The sequence below is a fragment of the Miniopterus schreibersii genome (genome assembly GCF_964146895.1).
Source record: "Miniopterus schreibersii genome assembly, chromosome: 3".
NCBI classification, from domain to species: domain Eukaryota; kingdom Metazoa; phylum Chordata; class Mammalia; order Chiroptera; family Miniopteridae; genus Miniopterus; species Miniopterus schreibersii.
In genome coordinates this window covers 80,927,287-80,947,226 of record NC_138103.1, presented here as the reverse complement: position 1 = coordinate 80,947,226, position 19,940 = coordinate 80,927,287, and the positions used below count along the sequence as shown (strand labels likewise).

Sequence of the window (19,940 nt, the reverse complement as noted above, 5' to 3'; positions counted from 1 at the left end):
CAGACTTATGGCCTGAGCTATGTGATCAATCCTCTCCTAATAGGACTTACTTATGAGGAAAGCCCCACATTCTAGAGCTCCGGACAGAGATCTCTGCTGTGTTGTGTAACACAACAGGGAGTACTAGGCATGTGCAGAAGAAGGCTGCACCCCATATACACTGTCCCTGATTTCTTAAAAAAAAATTATCCCATTTACTTGGTCTAATAGTACAGAGAAAAGAAATACTTTATATACTTCTCTACTAATTTTGAGCTCAAAATAGTTCAAATATTTTTAAACCATTCAGAAAAATAAGATAAAATACAGTGATAGCACCACCCTCCTGTTCTCTCTGTGTACAAATTAAGGGTGTGTTGGCAAATCAGTTCAAGCAAGAAGGACGCAGACAAGACTTCCATCCAAAATACAGATGCTGCCACCAAACAGCTGGAGCCAAAAACTCCGCAATTTACCACCCGACTTCACTCAGAAAGTTTGGAACCATCAAAAAAATATTTTTCAAAATGTTTCATCTAAGAGGCAGCTGTGCAGAACAAATGTTAGCTGGGTTGGCGTGCTGGCAGTACAGGGTAGAAGGTTCTCCAGGATGGGTCGCCGTATGCTGAATTAAAAATACCACCGACGCGAAGGCCCCCCCCACAGCCAAGGCTGTGAGGGCAAATCCCCTGAAGATTTCCTTTTCCATTTTCCTTATTTCCCCATGACTCCTTCCACACCACGGTGCAGACCAGTCTCCACGCCTGCCCCCTTCTACCTGCCTGTGCAGTCTCAGGGCCACACACTGAGAAGCGACTCCTTTTTGCCTGATCAAAACTGACAGCACCACTCTTAAGTCATGCCCTGGTAATTCCATACAATGCACGTCCTGAGGGTCTAGGAACTGGCTCTTTAAAAGGCATCACTGAGGGGCCCTGTTGTATGACACAGGGTTCTCAAATGTGGCACCCCTGGCATTTGGGGCTGGATAATTATTTGTGGTGGAAGCTACCCCATGCCCTGTAAGATGCTGAGCCGCACCTCTGGCTTCTAACTACTAGATGACAGTAGTAACCCCCCCAATCCAGGTTGGGATGATCAAAAATGTTTCAAGACATGGACAAATGTCCCCCAGGGGGTGAAATCACTCTCAGCTGAGAACACATGTATCATGATTAGGAGCCAGCCTCTGGAGTCAGACCCCCTGGGCTCCTTCCACTCACCAGCAGCGTGGCCCTGAGCAAGGGCCTTCACCACCTGTGTCTTTGTTTCCACACTTATAAAGAATGAGTGTGACGGTGCCCACCTCTTGCAGTTATATGGGGATAAATGAGGTTCCATAAGGAAAGCACTCAGAACAGGGTCCGGCACAGTCCAGATGACACACATGCTGGTTGCTTATGTTCTGCACTAGAGATGTTAACAGCTGGGATCTACACTCAAGCCACCTGAGCAGTGAAGAATTAATCTGACCCAAAGAAAGGCCTGGGCTTTCCCTGGGCTCCTGGGAAGTCATCCTAGGCCCCTGGAATGCTCTGCCTGACAGGAGTATCTTTGTTTGCCTGGGAGTTTTGGGCAGAGAGTCTAAATATGATTTATCACAGGAGCTTATGGCCATGCACATTAGTCCTGCCTCCAGAGGGGCTGGAGACTATAGGTATCAGAGCAGTGTCTGTAAGACAGTATGTGATTGGGCCCCAGTAAAAGCTCTGGACACAGATGTGTCAGCTGAGCTCCCCATGTAGGCAATACAGTGTGCCACGTAACACTGTTGAGAGAGTAGCACTGTCACTGACTACACAGAGAAAGGACAATGAAAGCTCCACATTTGCTAGTTTTCCTGGCCACTCCCCTTGGCTGATGTTTGCCTCTATTATTTCTTTGTAATAAACCATAACTGTGAGTATAAGGGCTTTCAATGAGTTTTGTGAGTACTCTAAAAAGTTATCAAACCCTAAGGTGGTCTTGGGCACCCCACACTTGCCATTGGTGTCAGCCAATGAGGGTGGTCATGTGTGGATGGCCCCTCTGTCTGAGCAGTGGACTCACTCCTGCACCTCCTACCACAATAGTGTTAATTTAACCATCTCCTACTGGGAACCACTCCTTCAGTGCAATTCCTTAAGCACAGTGAACCTATTAGAACACTTCTAGAAGGTTAGTGCTCACTGAGGGGCCTACATCTGTGGTGCCAATATTAAGAAATGCCAGATTTTATTTATTTATTTTTTTTCATGGATCATTTTTTTTTTCTTTTTTGTTTTGTTTAAAATATTACAGATGCCGAGAGTAACCAAAGAATTTATATGCATATATACACAACCCAAGGACATGGACAATGGTGAGGAGAGGGACTGCGGAGGGGGAAGGAACGGGATGGAATGGGTCATTGGGGAGAAAAAGGGACATCTGTAATATTTTAAACAATAATAAAATTTTTTAAAAATAAATAAAATAAATAAAATATTACAGATGCCCTTTTTTCTCCCCAATGACCCATTCCACCCCGACCCATCCCCCTCCCCAGTCCCTCTCCCCACCATTGTCCATGTCCTTGGGTTGTGCATATACGCATATAAATTCTTTGGTTACTCTCTCCCCCTCCACCCACCTGCCCTCCTCCATCCTTCTGACATTCGATTTTGACTAATGTGACTGAATAATTTCATTTTAAATCTGTGTGCCTGCTGAGTGGGGCAGCTATGGCCAGAGGGTTGGGCAGGATTTCAAGCTCCAGTGGAGTGATGGGGCCCAAAGTGGCCCTCTCCTGGAAAGATGTGTGAGCAGGCCCACAGTGTGAGGCAGCCACCCTACCCAAGCCCCCAACCTAGGAAGAGTGGCCAAAAACAGCTGCTACCTGCCCAGCTATGGCCTTTTCTGAGCATCAAGCAAACACAGCTGTGTCCCAGAAACTTGCCCAGGCCACAAGGAGGACTGGCCACCCCACCTGCAATGTCAACTGGGCTGAGGCTCCACATATAATATAGTTCTGCCCAGGGCTCTGGCAGAGGAAAGAAGGCAACCTCATGGGTGGGGTTACATCTGAGGGCACAGGGAGAAAATCCCACTCAACAGGAGCTTGGAAGTAGCAATGTCAAAGGGTACAGGAATAACTAATGCTGAGACATTCAGCTAACAAACTCGACACGGAACAGAGATCAACCCTAAGAAAATGGTAGAAAAATGTATGCTTAATATGCTTCAAGAGATTTTTTCAAGCAGGTAGACAGCATTAATATAACCAAAATGCATGCCATAAAACCAAAAGATAGATAAAAACAGAACAAGGGGATACAAAAACAAATTCAACACATCCGGAGGTGACAAAAGAAAGTCGTCCATTAATGGAGACACTGAGTGAGCAGCCAAGGGTACCTTCTATCAGCGGGCCACTCTTGTGGGTGTAAAGACACAACAGTGAAAAGACAGTCACTGCCCAGGAATTTATATTCTTGAAGGGGATATGCACAACAGACAGAGAGAGAGACGTAATATGACTTGGGGTGCTATAAGTCATCGTCAGTGCTATGGAAAGCTGAAGCAGGCTGACGGTGTCGCATCTGAAGGGCAGGAAATGCTGCCCTGAGATGAAGACCCATGAGGTGAATGAAGGTAACACAGGAGCCATGCAATATTGTGGAGCAAGAGCATTCCAGACAGAGGGGAGGTCCTTATTCTAATTAACTGGTTCTATTCAAATAATCATCATGCAGCAAACATGTTATTTCTGGTGAAACTACTGATGTTCCAAGTATGTTGACAATAGGTGATGCCAGTCTATGAATCAGTTCCCAATCAGGAGTCCCAGCTAATCCACTCAGACCACACAATGCCTAAGATAGAGTGAATTCAGGATCTGAAGGGGAGAAAATGTTAATTATCTGGAGATGATAATACTGTCTATATAAATAAACTGAGGCCCTCAGGTAAAGGAACAGAACTAATAAGAGCTCACCATAACCGATCAGCATAAAAAACAGCAGTGCCCTTATGAGTAGTCATTAAATAGGAAAGGGAATAAGAAAAAAATACCTTTTATAAAACCACCCCAAAAATATAGGTACCTATGAACAAGTCTAAGGAACAGTACCACTGACTTCATGAAGAGAAAAAGTCTTAGAAGGACATAAAAGAAAACCAGAATTATTGGACAGACATGCCATGTCATTCTATGGAAAGACAATACAAAAAAACAAAAAACACACCTCTGGGTGTTGTGTATAGTGTCCTTTTATTATTTCCCAGTTGTTAAATATCTTTTAAAGCAAAAAATAGGAAATGCCATATAATTTAAATCCAGATCCCAGCTGGAGTTTGTACTGAACATGACAAGCTGATTCTGTAATTCATATGGAAAGTAAGCTAAGAAAATTCTAAACAACAGGAAAGCAGAAGAACAGAGGGGTGAGAGGTGCTCTTCCAGAAAGTAAGGCTTCTTATAAAGCTATATCCTTAAACCAAGGTAGCATCGGTGCAAGGAGAGACCAGGGGGTCCAAGCCACAGGTCGGCAAACCAATGCTCTTAATCCATCTCCTTCTACTGTTCTGTGTGCGCCAGTGTGAAGGTGGGAGGGACTGTGGACCATGTGCACCATGGAAGGCAGCTGGGTGAGGCCAGGGAACAGGGCATGTAAAGAGAGGCAGAGCTGAGGCAGGGAAGGAACTGGCCTGAGCATGGAGTGTGTGCCCAACCCTCCAAGGGGCTGGAAGGCAAGAGTGATAATGAGACTGCAAGGGGAGCCTCCCTGACCCCTGGAGCCTCTTCAGGGAACTGTAGGAGAGGAAAGATGGTACCACGGATTCTTCTGTCCACTGCGACAGTGTCCTTTAGAGCCAGAGAGACCAACCTGAGTTCACTTATTCCAGTCCTCTCCATTTACAGAAGAAACTGAGGCCCAAACACAATGACTTAGCTGAGAGCACGGAACAGTGGAACACACTGGAAACCTCATCCAGGACTCTCTCCAATTAAGGCACATCCATAATGCTCTGTCTCTCACCATGGTACTTGGACCCCTTTGTTTGTTCCCACCTTGAATCTCTTCTCCCTTGGTCTCCACAGCAATTCTCCCTCACTGGTTCTCTGCTCCCATGAATGGTCCTCCTCTATCCATTCCTGGCTCCTGATCCTCTCCTACCCTGGCTCTTGAGTCCCCACCAAGTCTGTGACAACCCTCTTTGTGCTCAATTCACTCTCTCCCTGGCTACACAACCTCATGGCTTCGATTAGGAGCCTGAAGCTAGTAACTTGTACATTCATATCTGCAGCCCAGACTCGTCTGTGCCCTGGACCACACACTGTTTAATTTAGTAGGCAGTGGGACATCCCCAGGTGGCAGTGGCCCATTCATCAGACTACTCTCTCCTAAAGACCTAACATCCTCCAGGTGGAGTCATTTTCTAAGCCAAGAGCCTCACCAGGTTCAACACGAAGAACAGTGAGTTTACCAACAGGGAGGGAAACATTCTTATTGATATGATGTATTCATGTTGATACAAAATCAGTATCACAGAAATATGTCTGTAAGGACAAAGGTCTAATGATTGAGAAAGAGTTCAAGGGCAACTACCAATCTTTGAGAATTAGAGGCACTCCCACCCTAGTGGGATCCTGGAATAATAGGAAGCTCAGGAAAGGAGGAGAAGTTGGAGTTCCTAAAACATGGGGTGAGGTGTAACCCCAGATTTAGCCATCTAAGACCAGTGACATGTGAGACCCAGGTCTGTTCCCTGGCTGCCAGAAGGTCTGATGAGGTAAAATGAGCATTGAGTGACTTCAGGCATGAGGTCACTATGAAGACAACTGTTTCAAAAGACTTTCTTCTAAAGGCCTCGTATTTATAGTTTAGGGCCAAGTTGACAGAATTCAGCATATCACTAATCAGAGCACATCAGGAAAATACAAAAACCATTTCAACACCTTACCTGGTCCCAGGGAGAGACGGTGCCTCCGAAGCACATGAACAGGTAGGCCATGGCCACGAGACAGATCCATATCACCACCGAGAAGAGGCGGAGCAGCTTCTTAAACACGGACTCAATGCAGACCAGGATGAAGATCGCGAAGAAAATCGCCAGGGCAGTGGGAACTGTTACTAAAAATGCCACATGGTCTTCAACCTCCTAAGGGGGAAAAAAATTGCAAGATACAATTTAGAACCCCGTGGAAGCAATGATTTATGTTATCAAAATGTTATCAACATTCATCAGTGTCCAAATATATTGGGTTTTAAAAATTATTTCAGAAGTAGAACAGTTTGAACTTTTGAAAATATAATTTTCCTGTTAAATAGCCATGTTTTTCTATATAAATATCCCAGTATTCGGTATTTAAAGTATGCAAAAGAGCTATGCCATCAAATATAAATTTTCCCTGAAAAAAGGAGAATGAATTTTATTAAGAAGTGAATGCAAGAACACATAATACCCGGATAAAATAAGACAACCAACTTGACTGCCTGCATCACAGGATGTAAGAAATGGCCTGACCATGGAAAATGAAGGCTCCCAAATGATTTGAAATCTTTTACTTTAAAAAATATAAAAACTACCTCAGTCTCTACAGTGATGAGCTCTTATTTTAATGCGTGGCAATTAATGTTTCAAAGGGATCATAGGTTAATAGAAAAGGGACAGAAAGTACTAAATATAGACGATGAGAGAGCGGGAAATACTTAGAAGAATGTGCCGTTTTGCTAGTTTCCTTCCCCACCTCCCTTGGACTCCAGTAGCAAAAAGAAAATGGGTATTTATTAATAGCCTCTAACTGGTGCATGATTTTAAAATCCACATTTGCTCACTAATCCTCCTTTTCCATATAGCTCTTTCTAGACCCTTCCCGAAGACACACTCTTTCCATTCTACACAATTCAACACAATGTAAGCGGTACCATGCTTCCTTTGGTTATACAAGCATGGGTGTAGGCTTTAGCTTCTGCAACACACTACGCTGGAAACTTGCTATGAAAAGCATGCACTATGGAGGGAACACAATTCAAGGCCTTTAATCCTTCTATAACATATTTAGTTACCAAAACACCCAAAGGAGTTTCAATTTTTAAAAAAATTCATATGACTGGGACCCTAAGAACTTCCATTGAGGTTTTAGAATATTAAACGTTCCAGTGACTTATGGAGCCACTCCCCTTTTCTGATTGCTCCCAGGTCCACTTGTCCCAGAAGCAGCTATAGTTTCCCACTGGAGATGGCCCCATCCAGATATCACACCACTGACCACAGGGAAATGGGGAACTCCGCAGGGCAGATCAGCCAAATAACCACACCAAGTCCAGGTAACCATGGAGGGGAAGAAAGGGACACAGGCCCACCCCTGATGACTCCATTTCCCTTTCTCTCTCAGTTATATATATGTCAAGTGATACCCGGGAACATGGCAACAATAACAACGGTAGCAAATACTTATGTATATTAACCTGTTTAATACTTAAAACAGCCCTATGATGGGGCACCGGTGTTAGCAATACTTTACAGGGAGAAAACCAAGGCACCAAGAATGAAAAGGAGCTGCCATGGGTTGACCAAGCCCATGAGGGAGAGAGAACCAGAGCTCAGCCCAGGGATCTGGCTGGGGGCCCGTGCCAGCCACCACCGCAGTGCTCTGCCCTCTGGCTGTGCAGAGGCGATGCGCCACACCAAGCGCAGCCAGCCCCAGAGAGGCCGAAAGAATGTATGTTTCCAGAACTGGCAGGAGACAAGAGGATGACATGTGATGTTCTTCCCTCCCTCATTGCTATTCTGGTCCATGCTTAAGTGTCTAAGCTGTACTCCTCCTCAGACACATGTTACAACCGTTGCGAAAGGGTGTCGGGTATCCACCAGGCTGCCAGGGCTGCCCTGCACGCGGACACGGGGAATCAGTGTAAGCGCGGACATGACAGCATGTCTTCGGGGGATATCAAATTTGAGATTATGATCGCTACACACATGGAGCCCTGAAAACTCATTTTATTTTAAACCTCCCGAAACGAACTGAACTGAGCTATGGGCAGAAAGCTAACCAGGGAATAACTAGGGCAGCTGTTTTCCCAGTACGACTTTTCACTTATTTCATTAACCCAGCAGGGGAGAAACCATGGTGGGTTTTACTGGCTCTTGTTCCTCCAGAAGGACTGGAAATGGTACAAAAATATGCATAAGTGTAAAGTGAAAATTAGTAGGTGAGGGAACCGAAGGGTTGTTACGAAGTCCTTCCAGGAAGTGGAGGACTCACTGAATGCCCTGCAGGCGCTTTTCCTGCACTTATCTTTTGAGAGGTCTAACTGTGACCACGACAAAGACCCAGTGGCCTACCGTGCTGGCGCTGGGTACAGTACAGGGTAAGACTTGAAACTGTGCTGGGCTGGAAACACTGCAGTCTTTACCTCACTTTTTTTTTTTTTAATGTCAGGGTCTTCATCATTGAGAAGTGACTCGTCTGGGCTTCAGGGTGACCTCTGCATTTGACACAGTGTATCCAGTGCCTAGGTCCCATAATATGTTTAGAGACCCATAAAAGTGTTTTAATTTCTTGAAAAGTTAAAAACAAAACAAAACACAAGTTTTTAGGGTCAAAGGTTACATATATCTTCATGCTAACCCACCTGTAAGTTATAATTGTGACTATATTTTTAGGGAGGAAGGGGCACAGGAAAACTTCTGAGTCATGATGCGATCCTAGGGGGCTTGTGGCACACCCCTGCTCACCAGACACCTGGCATTACCAGGTCAATCCCACACACCAGAGGCGCCCTTCCTTCAGTTTTAGTGTCCCCCACCTCTGTAGGTAACAGGATTCCCAAATGGCCAACAACTGCAGATAGTCAGCAGCTGCTCATGAGGCTGTGACCCTAACCATTGTAAACTCTGAGCCTGCAGAGAGATGGGGGCTCTTCTAGAAAGAGAACAGCCGTCAATTTATTATTCAGTGCCTTTGAACTCTCGCTCCGAGCAAGTTTTAATATAGACTTCTCTACAAAATAGAATCTTTCATAAGAGTGTCAAGGAGAAAAACAGGAGAGCATTCATTAAAAAATGTATAAGCTTATAAACTACATTCTTTCCTAGTCTCACTATTGGCATCGTGCACTTTTCTTAAGGCTAAATAAACTGAATAAAGGAATGCCCTCAGACTGAGTGACATGGTCCTCCTCCCTCTCCTCCCCTGTTCCCAGAGGACCGAAGGATGGATGAAGCCACAAGGCACACCCCGTGGCTGTTTTCTTCTGGAGCTACTTGAGTTTTCAAAATTCGGAGTATAAAGCAAACAGAGTTACTTAAAATAAAGTGAACTAAAACATTCAAAACATTGTCAATCTAAATAAATATGTTTATGTACCCCAACTCCTTCTCCCTTCATGCAAAAAAAAATTATGACATAATACAAACTAAGTGAAATGTGCTAAATTGCCTTTATTAGTACTAAGATGCCTTTAAAATGTGCCTTTAAAAGGGTAAAAAAAATTACCATACAACACAAACTAAATGAAATGTACTAAAATGCCTTTAAAAGGGAAATGCCGAGCATGCTATCATCTGCTGCAATGATAATGGGTTCCTGTCGCTCTCTTTGAACATTTTATCCTGTCTTTTCAATGCATTTTCTGGTAATTTTGGATGGCTTCTAATTGCTAGGCCTATTAAATACCCATTGCTTTTATTTATTATGTGACAGCTTCTTTGTTTCTTAGAGGCTTTTTCATGGAGCAACCGGTTATCTGTATTTTCATTCTTTTCCACATGCATTTTTCATTTTTTGTTAAACAGAACTGTTTCATTTAGCTGGTAAAGGGCAGTCTAATGTAAAACACTGCTTTTCAATAAAAAGGTATTTTAGTGAAGTGCTTTGAAGTCCCAAGGCTGCAGGTAGAAACACGATCCCATTACTGACTGTTGTGTCTGGGGGTGAGCTCCGAGCCTCCAGCCTATGACTTCAGGTGAACAGCAGTATGGACACTGCACAGCCAGTGGGTGTCTGTGCCTCATGGCCGCACCATGATTAGCAGGGACTAAATAGTGATGACCAGCAATTCCTTTTTTTTTTCCAAATCTCAGAACTTTCTCACCAAGGCTAGTCTGCCTTTTCATTAATGGATTGATGCTCATTTTACATTGTAAATAATAATTTACTTTACTACCACAAATTATATTGAAGGGTTATTACTGGGAAAAAAGAAGTCTGTCTTTCGCTACGGCTGCAGGTTTATGTGTGCAAATACAGATTGTCACCCATTCATATATAATGAATATGTGTGTGATATAATAGAAAATGTATTTTTCATTCTTTTCCATGTATGTAGTCATACTCTATCATAAGTTGTGAAAGGAATAAATAAAAATTCTGATTAAAAATTCAATATAACCATGATGAAATAAATCAAAGAACATCTCCATAAATGAAGAAATAGTCCATGTACACAACAGATAGGAAGACAGTACTGTCCAAATGTCAGTTCTTCCCAAATTAGAGAGTCCATGCAATCCCAATAAGAATCCCAGGAAGTTACTTTGTAGCTATCGAAATACTAATCCTAAAGCTTATGTGGAGAGTCAAAAAGAACCAAAATAGCCAATACAATGTTGAAGGACAAAAACAACACTGGAAAACTAACACTACCTTAATTTAAGACGTACTAGAAAGCTGCGGAAATCAAGAGCCGGTGGTGCTGCAGAAGAAAAGACAAACAGATCAGTGGAACCAAACAGATCCACACAAACGTAGTCAACAGATATTTGACAAAGAGACAAAGACAACTCAAAGGAGAAAGGATAGTCTTTTCAGCAAAAGATCCTGGAACAACTAGATATCCACATGCCAAAAAAAGTGAATTAAGACACATACTTTACACATTTACCACAAATTATCTCAAACTGGATCACAGATCTAAATGTTACACGCAAAAATAATTCTGAAAAATTTTGAAAGCCTTCCCATACCCAAACCTTAGTCAATTTGCCATGCTAAACAATCCACAACATACAAATATTTTTGAAATAAACACACAAATTGTACGTATGTGAAAGATGAGCCAGTTTCCACCTGTTTAGAAAGGTGTGTCATCCACTGCTTATAATTGTACAAGTGATTTGTTTCATACACACAAATACATGGCCTATGGTCTGGCCATATTACTTATTCTCAGCTCCTATGACACAGGCCAGAATTATCATTCACATCTTAAGAATATGGATAAGTTCATTAAATAAGTACATTTTACATGGGAAATTGTTTTGCCTCAGGCATCATACTTTACAGAGCCTTCCCTTCTTTAAGAATCAGATCCCAAATATAAAGCATTCCCGAAAGCATTGCTAGTCTCACAAACGGAAGACAAGTTCTCCAGCTCCTTCCCCTCTCCTCTTCCCAAATCTCCACTCCTTAACCACCACGGCCCCCACAAAGACACAAATAAATGAGTGCCCTAAGGCATGGAGCCTGGGGCAGCTGGGAGGAGCAAGAACCACAGGAGGCATGCCAGGGATGCCTGAAGGCTGAGAAGCCCAGCGGCATGTACATCCACAAAACAGCAGGTGGGGGCAAAGAGAGCCAAAGTGGACCTCAATTGGGGTATATTCCAACTATCTTGGAAACAGGACCAAACTATTCTTTGGGAAAAGCTTCCCCACTTAAAACTTTAATATTCCTACCAATTATAATCAAACAACATCTTACAACAAAAATAAAAATAAATGAAGAGAGTCACTAAGAACAAGGGTCCAATAGAAATAAGTAACAAATGGTTTAGATTTCCAAGGACAGTTCATGTCAAAATTGACAGGCAGAGAACACAAAATAGCTGTAGATGACAAGTTTAAAGGAAAATGAAGGATAGTGATACAGCAGGAATCAAGTACAAACAGAGAAAATGGGACATGTAAAAATGACAAATAGAATCGTATAAATAAAATTCAACAACTGGGTTAAACCAGTAAAAAAAAAAAAATCGTGAGCTGGACAATAAGCCAAAGAGCTTAAAAATAATGCGGCAAATATTATAAGGATATAAAAATTATAAGAAACCATAAGATATGGGAAATCAAATAAAAAGAATAAGAAGGTAATAACGTGTTGGATTGAAGTCCCTGGATTACAAAATGAACAGACTTGAAATAAAACATATAAAGACAAGTCAGTTGGGGACTGTGCAATACTAATGAAAACCAGTAATCCACAACTCCAGAATGCCAGTTAGACTACACACACACACACATACACACACACACAAAGCATGTTACATGGTGATAAAAGTGCAGCATATTAGAGATGAAGAAAAGGTCCAAAGAGTGCCCAACCAGAATGGAAGGATCACCCACCAAGAACAACACTTAGCATTGAGAGAAAAAATTTCAACAGTGCAAGATAGTAACGGTGAATTACTGAGCACAAAATAACAGTCAACCTCATATAACCAACACACCGATTTTTTAAAAAAGAGCAAAAATACAAACATTTATAGATAAATAATTTTTTAAAGCAGACATTTACCATCAAGGAATATTCTCTACTTAGGACACAAGAAGTCTCAATAAATTTAAGAAGACTCAAATCATATCAAACATCTTCTCTAACCACAGTGGTATGAAACTAGTAATCAATTACAAGGAAAAAAAATACTGAAAAACACACACACACGGAGGCTAAATAACATGTTACAAAACAATGAATAGGTTAACAATAAAATCAAGGAAGAAATCAAAAGATACCTTGAGACAAATGAAAATGAAACGATAACAACCCAAAACCTATGGGACACAGTGAAAGCTGTCCTAAGAGGGAAAATCATAGCAATACAGGCCTGCCTCAAGAAACAAGAAAAATCTGAAATAAACAACCTAAAGGAACTAGAAAAAGAACAAAAAGCAAAGCCCAAAGTAAGGAGAAGGAATGAAATAATCAAGATCAAAGTGGAAATAAATGAAACCAGTCTTAAAAACAATGCAAAAGATTAATGAAACCAAGAGCTGGTTCTTTAAAAAGGTAAACAAGATTGATAAGTGTTTAACCAGACGTATCAAGAAAAAGTGAGAGAGGGCCCACATAAATAAAATGAGAAATTAAAGAGAAGTAACAACTGACACCACAGAAATACAAAGGATTATAAGAAAGTACTATGAACAATTAGAGGCCAACAAGTTAAACAATCTGGAAGAAATGGATAAATTCCTAGAAACATATGATCTTCCAAGGCTAAATCAACAAGAAACAAAAAATCTGAACAGGCCACTTACAACCAACAAAATTGATTCAGTAATCAAAAAACTCCTAACAAACAAAAGCCCTGGACCAGATGGTTTCACGTGTGAATTTTAAAAAACATTCAAAGAAGAATAAATACTTATCCTTCTCAAACTATTCCAAAAAATTCAAAAGGAGGAAACACTCCCAAGCTCATTTTAAGAAGCCAGCATTATCCTGATTCCAAAATCTGACATAGGCATTTAAAAAAGAAAGTTATAGACCAATATCCCTGATGAACATGGATACAAAAATCCTCAACAAAATATCAGTAAACAGAATTCAGCAATACATTAAAAAGATCACGCACCAGAACCAAGTGGGATTTATTCCAGGGATGCAAGATTGGTTCAACATAAGCAAATCAATTAATGTAATAAACCACATAAACAAAATGCAGGATAAAAATTATGTGATCATATCAGTAGACGCAGAAAATGTATTTGAAAAAATCTAGCACCCACTTATAATAAAAATTCTCAGCAACATGAAAATATAGGGAACACACTTCAAGATAATAAACCCATAGCCAGTATCATACTCAGCAGGGAAAAGATAAAAGTGTTTCCCTTAAGATCAGAAACAAGACAAGGAAGTCTACTTTCACCACTCTTATTCAGTATAGTATTGAAGTCCTAGCCACAGCAATCAGACAAGAAGACGAAATGAAAGGCATTCGCATTGGAAAGGAAGAAGTAAAACTCTCATTACTTGCAGATGACATGGTAGACTACAGACTATATAGAGGGAGTCCTACTAGAACTGATAAATAAATTCAGCAAAGTAGCAGGATGAAAAATAAGTATTCAGAAACTGGTTGCATTTTAATACACCAATAATGAACTATCAGAAAGAGAAATTAAGAAAATTGCAATTACAGCTACACACAAAAAATAAATTATTTAAAAGTAAATATAACCAAGGAGATTAAAGACCCGTACTTGGAAAATTATAAGACATTAAAGAAAAAAGTTGAAGAAGATACAAATAAATGGAAACATATGGTCATGCTCATGGACAAAAAGAATTAACATCATTAAAATGTCCATATCACCCAAATCAATCTATAAATTCAACATAATCCCTATGAAAATACCAATGGTATTTTTCACAGAACTAGAACAAATAATCCAAAAATGTTATGGAACCACAAAGACCAAGAATAGTCCCAGCAATCTCGAGGAAGGACAAAGTTGGAGGCATCACACTACCTGATATCAAACTATACTACAAGCCTACAGTAATCAAAACAGCATGGTACTGGCATAAAAACAGACACACAGATCAATGGAACAAAATAGAGAGCCCAGAAATAAATCCACACCTATGCGGATAATATATGACAAAGGAGGGAAGAACATACAATGGAGGATAGTCTATTCCATAAACTGCACTGGGAAAATTGGAGAGATGCATAGAAAAAAATTAAAGCAAACTACTTTCTTACACCATATACAATACTAAACTCAAAATGGATTAAAGATTTAAATGTAAGACTCAAAACCATAAAACTCCTAGAAGAAAACATAGGCAGTGAACTCTCTAACACTTCTCTTAGCAATACTTTTTCTGATGTGTCTCCTCAGGCAAGGGAAATAAGAAAAAATAAAGAAATGGAACTACATCAAACTAAAAGTTTTTGCACAACAAAGAAAACCATCAACAAAATGAAAAGACAACCTAGTGAATGGGAGAACATATTTGCCAATAATACATCCGATAAGGGGTTAATATCCCAAATTTATAAAGAATGCATAAAACTTAACACCAAAAGCCAAACAATCCAATTAAAATATGGGAGAGGACCCAAATAAACACTTCACCAAAGAGATGAATAAACACTTCTCCATACAGATGGCCAGCAGACATGAAAAGACGTTCAACATCATTAATCATCAGAGAAATACAAATTAAAACCACAATGAGACATCACCTCACACTTGTTAAAATGGCCATCATCAATAAATCAACAAACAAGTGTTGACAAGGATGTGATAAAAAGGGAACCCTCCTGCACTGCTGGTGGAATGGCAAATTGGAATGGTCACTTTGGAAAACTGGTATAGAGATTTCTCAAAAAATTAAAAATAGAAGGACCTATAACCCAGCAATTCCACTTCTGGAAGTATATCTGAAGAAACCCAAAATACTAATTCAAAATGATATGTGCACCCCCATGTCCATCGCAGCATTATTTACAATAGTCAAGCTAAAGAAACAACCCACGTGCCCATCCACAGATGAGTGGATAAAAAAGCTGTGGTACATATATACGATGAAATATTACTCAACCAAGGAAAAAGAATGAAATCTTACCATTTGTGACAACAGGGATGGACCTAGAGGTTATTATGCTAATTGAAATAAGTCAGACAGAGAAAGACAAATACCATATGATTTCACTTATATGTGGAATCTAAAGAACAAATTAAATGAACAAACGAAATTAAAGCAAACTCATAGATACAGAGAACAGACTGATGGTTCCCAGAGGGGAGGGGGTTTGGGGGACAAGCTGAAAAGGTGAAGGGATTAAGAAATACAAATCGGTAGTTACAAAATAGTCATGGGGATGTGAAGTACAGCATAGGGAAATTAGTCAATAATATTGTAATAACTATGTACGGTGCCAGGTGGGTACTGGAAATATTGGCGGAATCACTTTCTAAATTATATAGTTGTTTAACCACTATGCTGTACACCTGAAACTAACATAAAATAATAGTGAATGTCAACTGCAATTGAAAAATAAAAATTGTAACGTTTACATGGAAGAACAAAGGAATAAGCGAGAAACTTTCAAGCGAGTGGCGTGTTATTTGCCGTGATTAATACCCTTACCATAAAGCTTTAGTAATCACTGCCTGTGTGTTTGTGTGTACAAGTGTGCAGTGTTGCAGGAATAAAAACCAAACAAAACTTAAGCAATGGGACAGAACAGCCCATAACAAACCACTCATATATGGGACTTTGATGTGGGAAAAGGCATGACTAAAATAGATTGGCAAAACTCCATTTTCCACAAAGAAAAAATATGTAAATGGATCTTGATTACTGCCCCACACCACATATATGTCATACGTATGTGAGATATGTACATATGGTATATGATATGTGTGTGTAATAAAATGGACCAGAAAAGAGAGTGATAAACACAAAGTGGGCCATGAAGCTGATTCCTGAGGAGTGGGATAGGTCAGGGCGGAGATAGAAATGTACGACTGGAGACAGCCTCGTCTGGACTGGGCTCCTGAGTGTTTATTTCAGCACAAATACAGAAGTGAGCCAGATAGAGATTAATGAGGACTGTGCTCGAGAGTCAAAGATTAACCCAATTAATCAAATGATAAATCCCATTCTGTGTACCTAAAGTCCAATTCCGAAGAACGGGTGTTATATTTGTTTGAATTAACTGCAAGTCAATGATAGGAAAGAATTAGACATTAGATCTGCCATGTGTTTGAACTATGGTAACATCGCTTCATTATCTCTTTCATTTCCATTCACCTGATCTCTTTAATCTCTTAATTCTAAACATCAATAGATTTTTATCAGTTCTAGTAATAAAGTAGCCTAAGATTTTCTGTCCTTTGTAATGTCTACAGGCCAGTAGTAGCTGTAAATCTTAATTATTTCGCCCTCTATTTTTTATATAGCTTTAAAAAAAAATACAGGACATTTAAAACAAGCAGACAGCCCTGGCTGGGTAGCTCAGTTGGTTGGAGCATCGTCACAGTACTCCAAGGTTGTGGGTTTGATCCCAGCAGGGCATGTACAAGAAGCAATTAATGAATGCATAAAAAAGTGGAACAACAAATATCTCTCCTCCCCCTTTCCTTTCTCTCTCTAAAAATCAATCAATAAAAAATAAATAAAAATATACATACAATAATTTAGTCTTGAGGGATAAGCACATAGGAATGTAAGCCAGCACCTTTGATCTCTGGCCGGTCCTAGCTGTCATATCCCAGCTTCACTGTGTCTGGCAGACAATAAAGGATGTTAGTGGAAAGAGGCAGAGGTTCTAATTTTAAGGCTGTGCAGTCAGGATCCTATTACAATAGTGCTAATACACTATCTTCTGTAGGGTGGTGACCCTAGAGAGTTGACTTATTTGTAGGACTCTCTCAGACAGCAAAAACAATCTTGAGAAATCCCAGGAATTTCAATGATCTAAACACAGATTATTACACTTTATGTCTATATGTTTCAAATGCAATAACTTGTTCCCATAATATATTTTAATTGTGCTAATAATTGAAAATCCCCATTTCAAGAACCAAGTCTTTTTAAGTGACTTGGTCCGACTCTAAGATACAACTGGCCGTATGCATCCCTAATAGTCATGGCCCTGGTCTGTGTTCTCTTTCTCTCTTGTACTGACATCATCATTCATTCTAGAACTCTGGGAAGAGTCAGAAAACTGGATGGCAAAACTGCTTCTAATGATTTTTCAGGTTGAGACTTGCATTACTGTGTCCATCACTCCATCACCTGAGTCTGGCTCCTGGGATGAAAGTATAAACCCAAGTAAAACAGAGGAACAAAAAGAATTATTTGTAACACTGTCAGCAACAGTTGAACTAATGAAGTTTTCATTCAAATCTCTCCTCAGCTCCCTTTGTTGTGATCTTTATTATATCCTTATACAAGGAGGGCATTGAAGCAAAATTAGTGAAGTTTTAATTTGGTCCTTTCTCTCCTCCCAAATGCACCTGGTGGCTGCAAACCAGAACTGCCAGGTGTGTGTCACTCCCTAGTTTGATACTAAGGAATCACGTGGTAAATATCTTATATAACATTATCAAAACTAACAAAATTGAAAAATATGAATGTCCATATGAGTGTCAAGTTGGCAAGAATTTTACTGGAGAATGTTAAATTATGTCAAAGTGTGACTTTTACTTAAACAATCCATGACTCTGTCCTCCTTTTTTAATAGCTCAAAATTATATACACAACATATATCATATAAATAGAAATGCAGTCCTGTTCATTCATACTCAGGTTTAACAATCCTAGCAGGCAATTAGTTTTCAATGTGAAATACAGCTACAGGAGACCTTAACAAGGAAAGCCCCCTGGGATACAAATAGAAGAAGAGTAACCCACAATTTGGGGGTACAGTAGGTATCCATCACTGTGTTAAATGCTCCTATGAGATCTTACTTCCCAACAGAGCTCCCTGATCCTGGTGGTCTTCATTTTATTTCACAGGTGAAGTAACTGAGGCTACGGCAGATACATTACTATGTCAGGAACACACACTAAGTGGCAAAATTGAGACTTGGATCCAGGTCTATCAACAAAGTTTTGTGCTCTTAACCAGCAGGCTACACAATGGAAAAGATAGCTGCTGAGGAAAACATACCTACACCATAAATTATAAATGTTAATTAAGCACCTGCGAAATAGTTAGTGCTGTGTTAAATACGGGGAGAGCTACACCTCTTCCCTGAAAGAACTAACAATTAGTTGAGGAGAAGAGACAGATTCACAAAACTATCTTGCACGTCAGATGACAGATGTAGTAGTTAAATGATTCCGTATAGTTCATGAGCTTTGCAAATGCCAGAGGCAGAAACCAACGCAGAACATGGTGCTCAGCCAAGGCTGGACTGTGCAAGCTCTAGAATTTGATCTTGTGCCCATGCCGATATCAAGTTCTAGAAAAGATGAGTGTCCCAGTGCACTGTACATAGATGCTCAGCTTTGGTTTTCCTCTCACTGACAGTTACTAATCAAATACCAATTAATATAGCCATAAACACCTTTAATGTTGCAATAGATCAGCTCTAGCACTGTTATTATCTCTTACATAGAATGTTTGATTTAAAAATATCAATGAGTTTCACAAACGGTTCAATTGGAATGGATTTTACATGCCACAGGATTTATGCCAGGGACTGCTCAGATGACAGCGGCCCAGCCACAAAGGGATCCTCTCTGCCTGATGGGGAAGACACGGAATATTCAGCAAAATGAAAATAAATGATGCCCCACCTCAGTGAGCTCACCGCGAGGAAGTATCTCTACCCAGAGTCTTTTAACTAAAAAGAAAATGGACATATAACTCCAATACGTAGAATGAAGGTTGGGGATGTTCACATCATTATGAAATTTCAACAAGAAAATGGCTTTGGTGCCAGAGCCAGAGATGGGCATTCCAGACATGCAGTGAGCTCTAGAAAAGGTCACCCAGGAAAAGTCAAACAGGCCGCACCCAGTGCCATCACTGCGATGGCATGACCTGGAAGAAATGAGCTCACCTCTTTTGGTCCCAGTTTTCTCATCTGTAGAATGAGAGCCCTTCCAGCTCTAATGCTATGTGGCCATGCGTTCTTTCAGAGCAACAGGGAAAATGCAGCTACAGAAGACCCACTCATGCCAATAGTTCCTGGGGGCATATCCTGTGTCAGGCATTATTCTAAGTGCTTCACATGTACTAATTCAGGCCATCACTTAGAAGGCAGGTACCGTTGCACTTACAACAAGGAAACTGGGGCACACAGAGCTTACACAATTTGCCCAAGATCACAGAGATGGAAAGGCACAAAGCCAAAATGCTACACTGATAGATGCTCCTAACCATTACAGTCTCTGCCTTTGTTATATAAAGAAAGCAAGGTAGTGGGCATACATTTAATATCCACAGGATGCTTCCAAAAGTCCTTTCTTGCTAGCGCTCTAAACTGCAACCACCTTTCCTGCAGAATATTACAGTTTCCCT

The 19,940-nt window shown here is 40.5% G+C and overlaps 1 protein-coding gene across 1 annotated transcript in view; it reads right to left on the bottom strand.

Moving 5' to 3' along the window:
• ADCY2 (adenylate cyclase 2) overlaps nucleotides 1–19,940 on the bottom strand; it is a gene marked incomplete at its 5' end in the record, with an annotated part of 295,855 nt that overhangs the window by 271,078 nt on the left and 4,837 nt on the right. Inside the window, one exon of the mRNA XM_081133157.1 lies at nucleotides 5,905–6,102. Within this exon, the coding sequence (XP_080989283.1) occupies nucleotides 5,905–6,102 (198 nt within the window). The remainder of the gene's footprint in view (nucleotides 1–5,904; nucleotides 6,103–19,940) is intronic.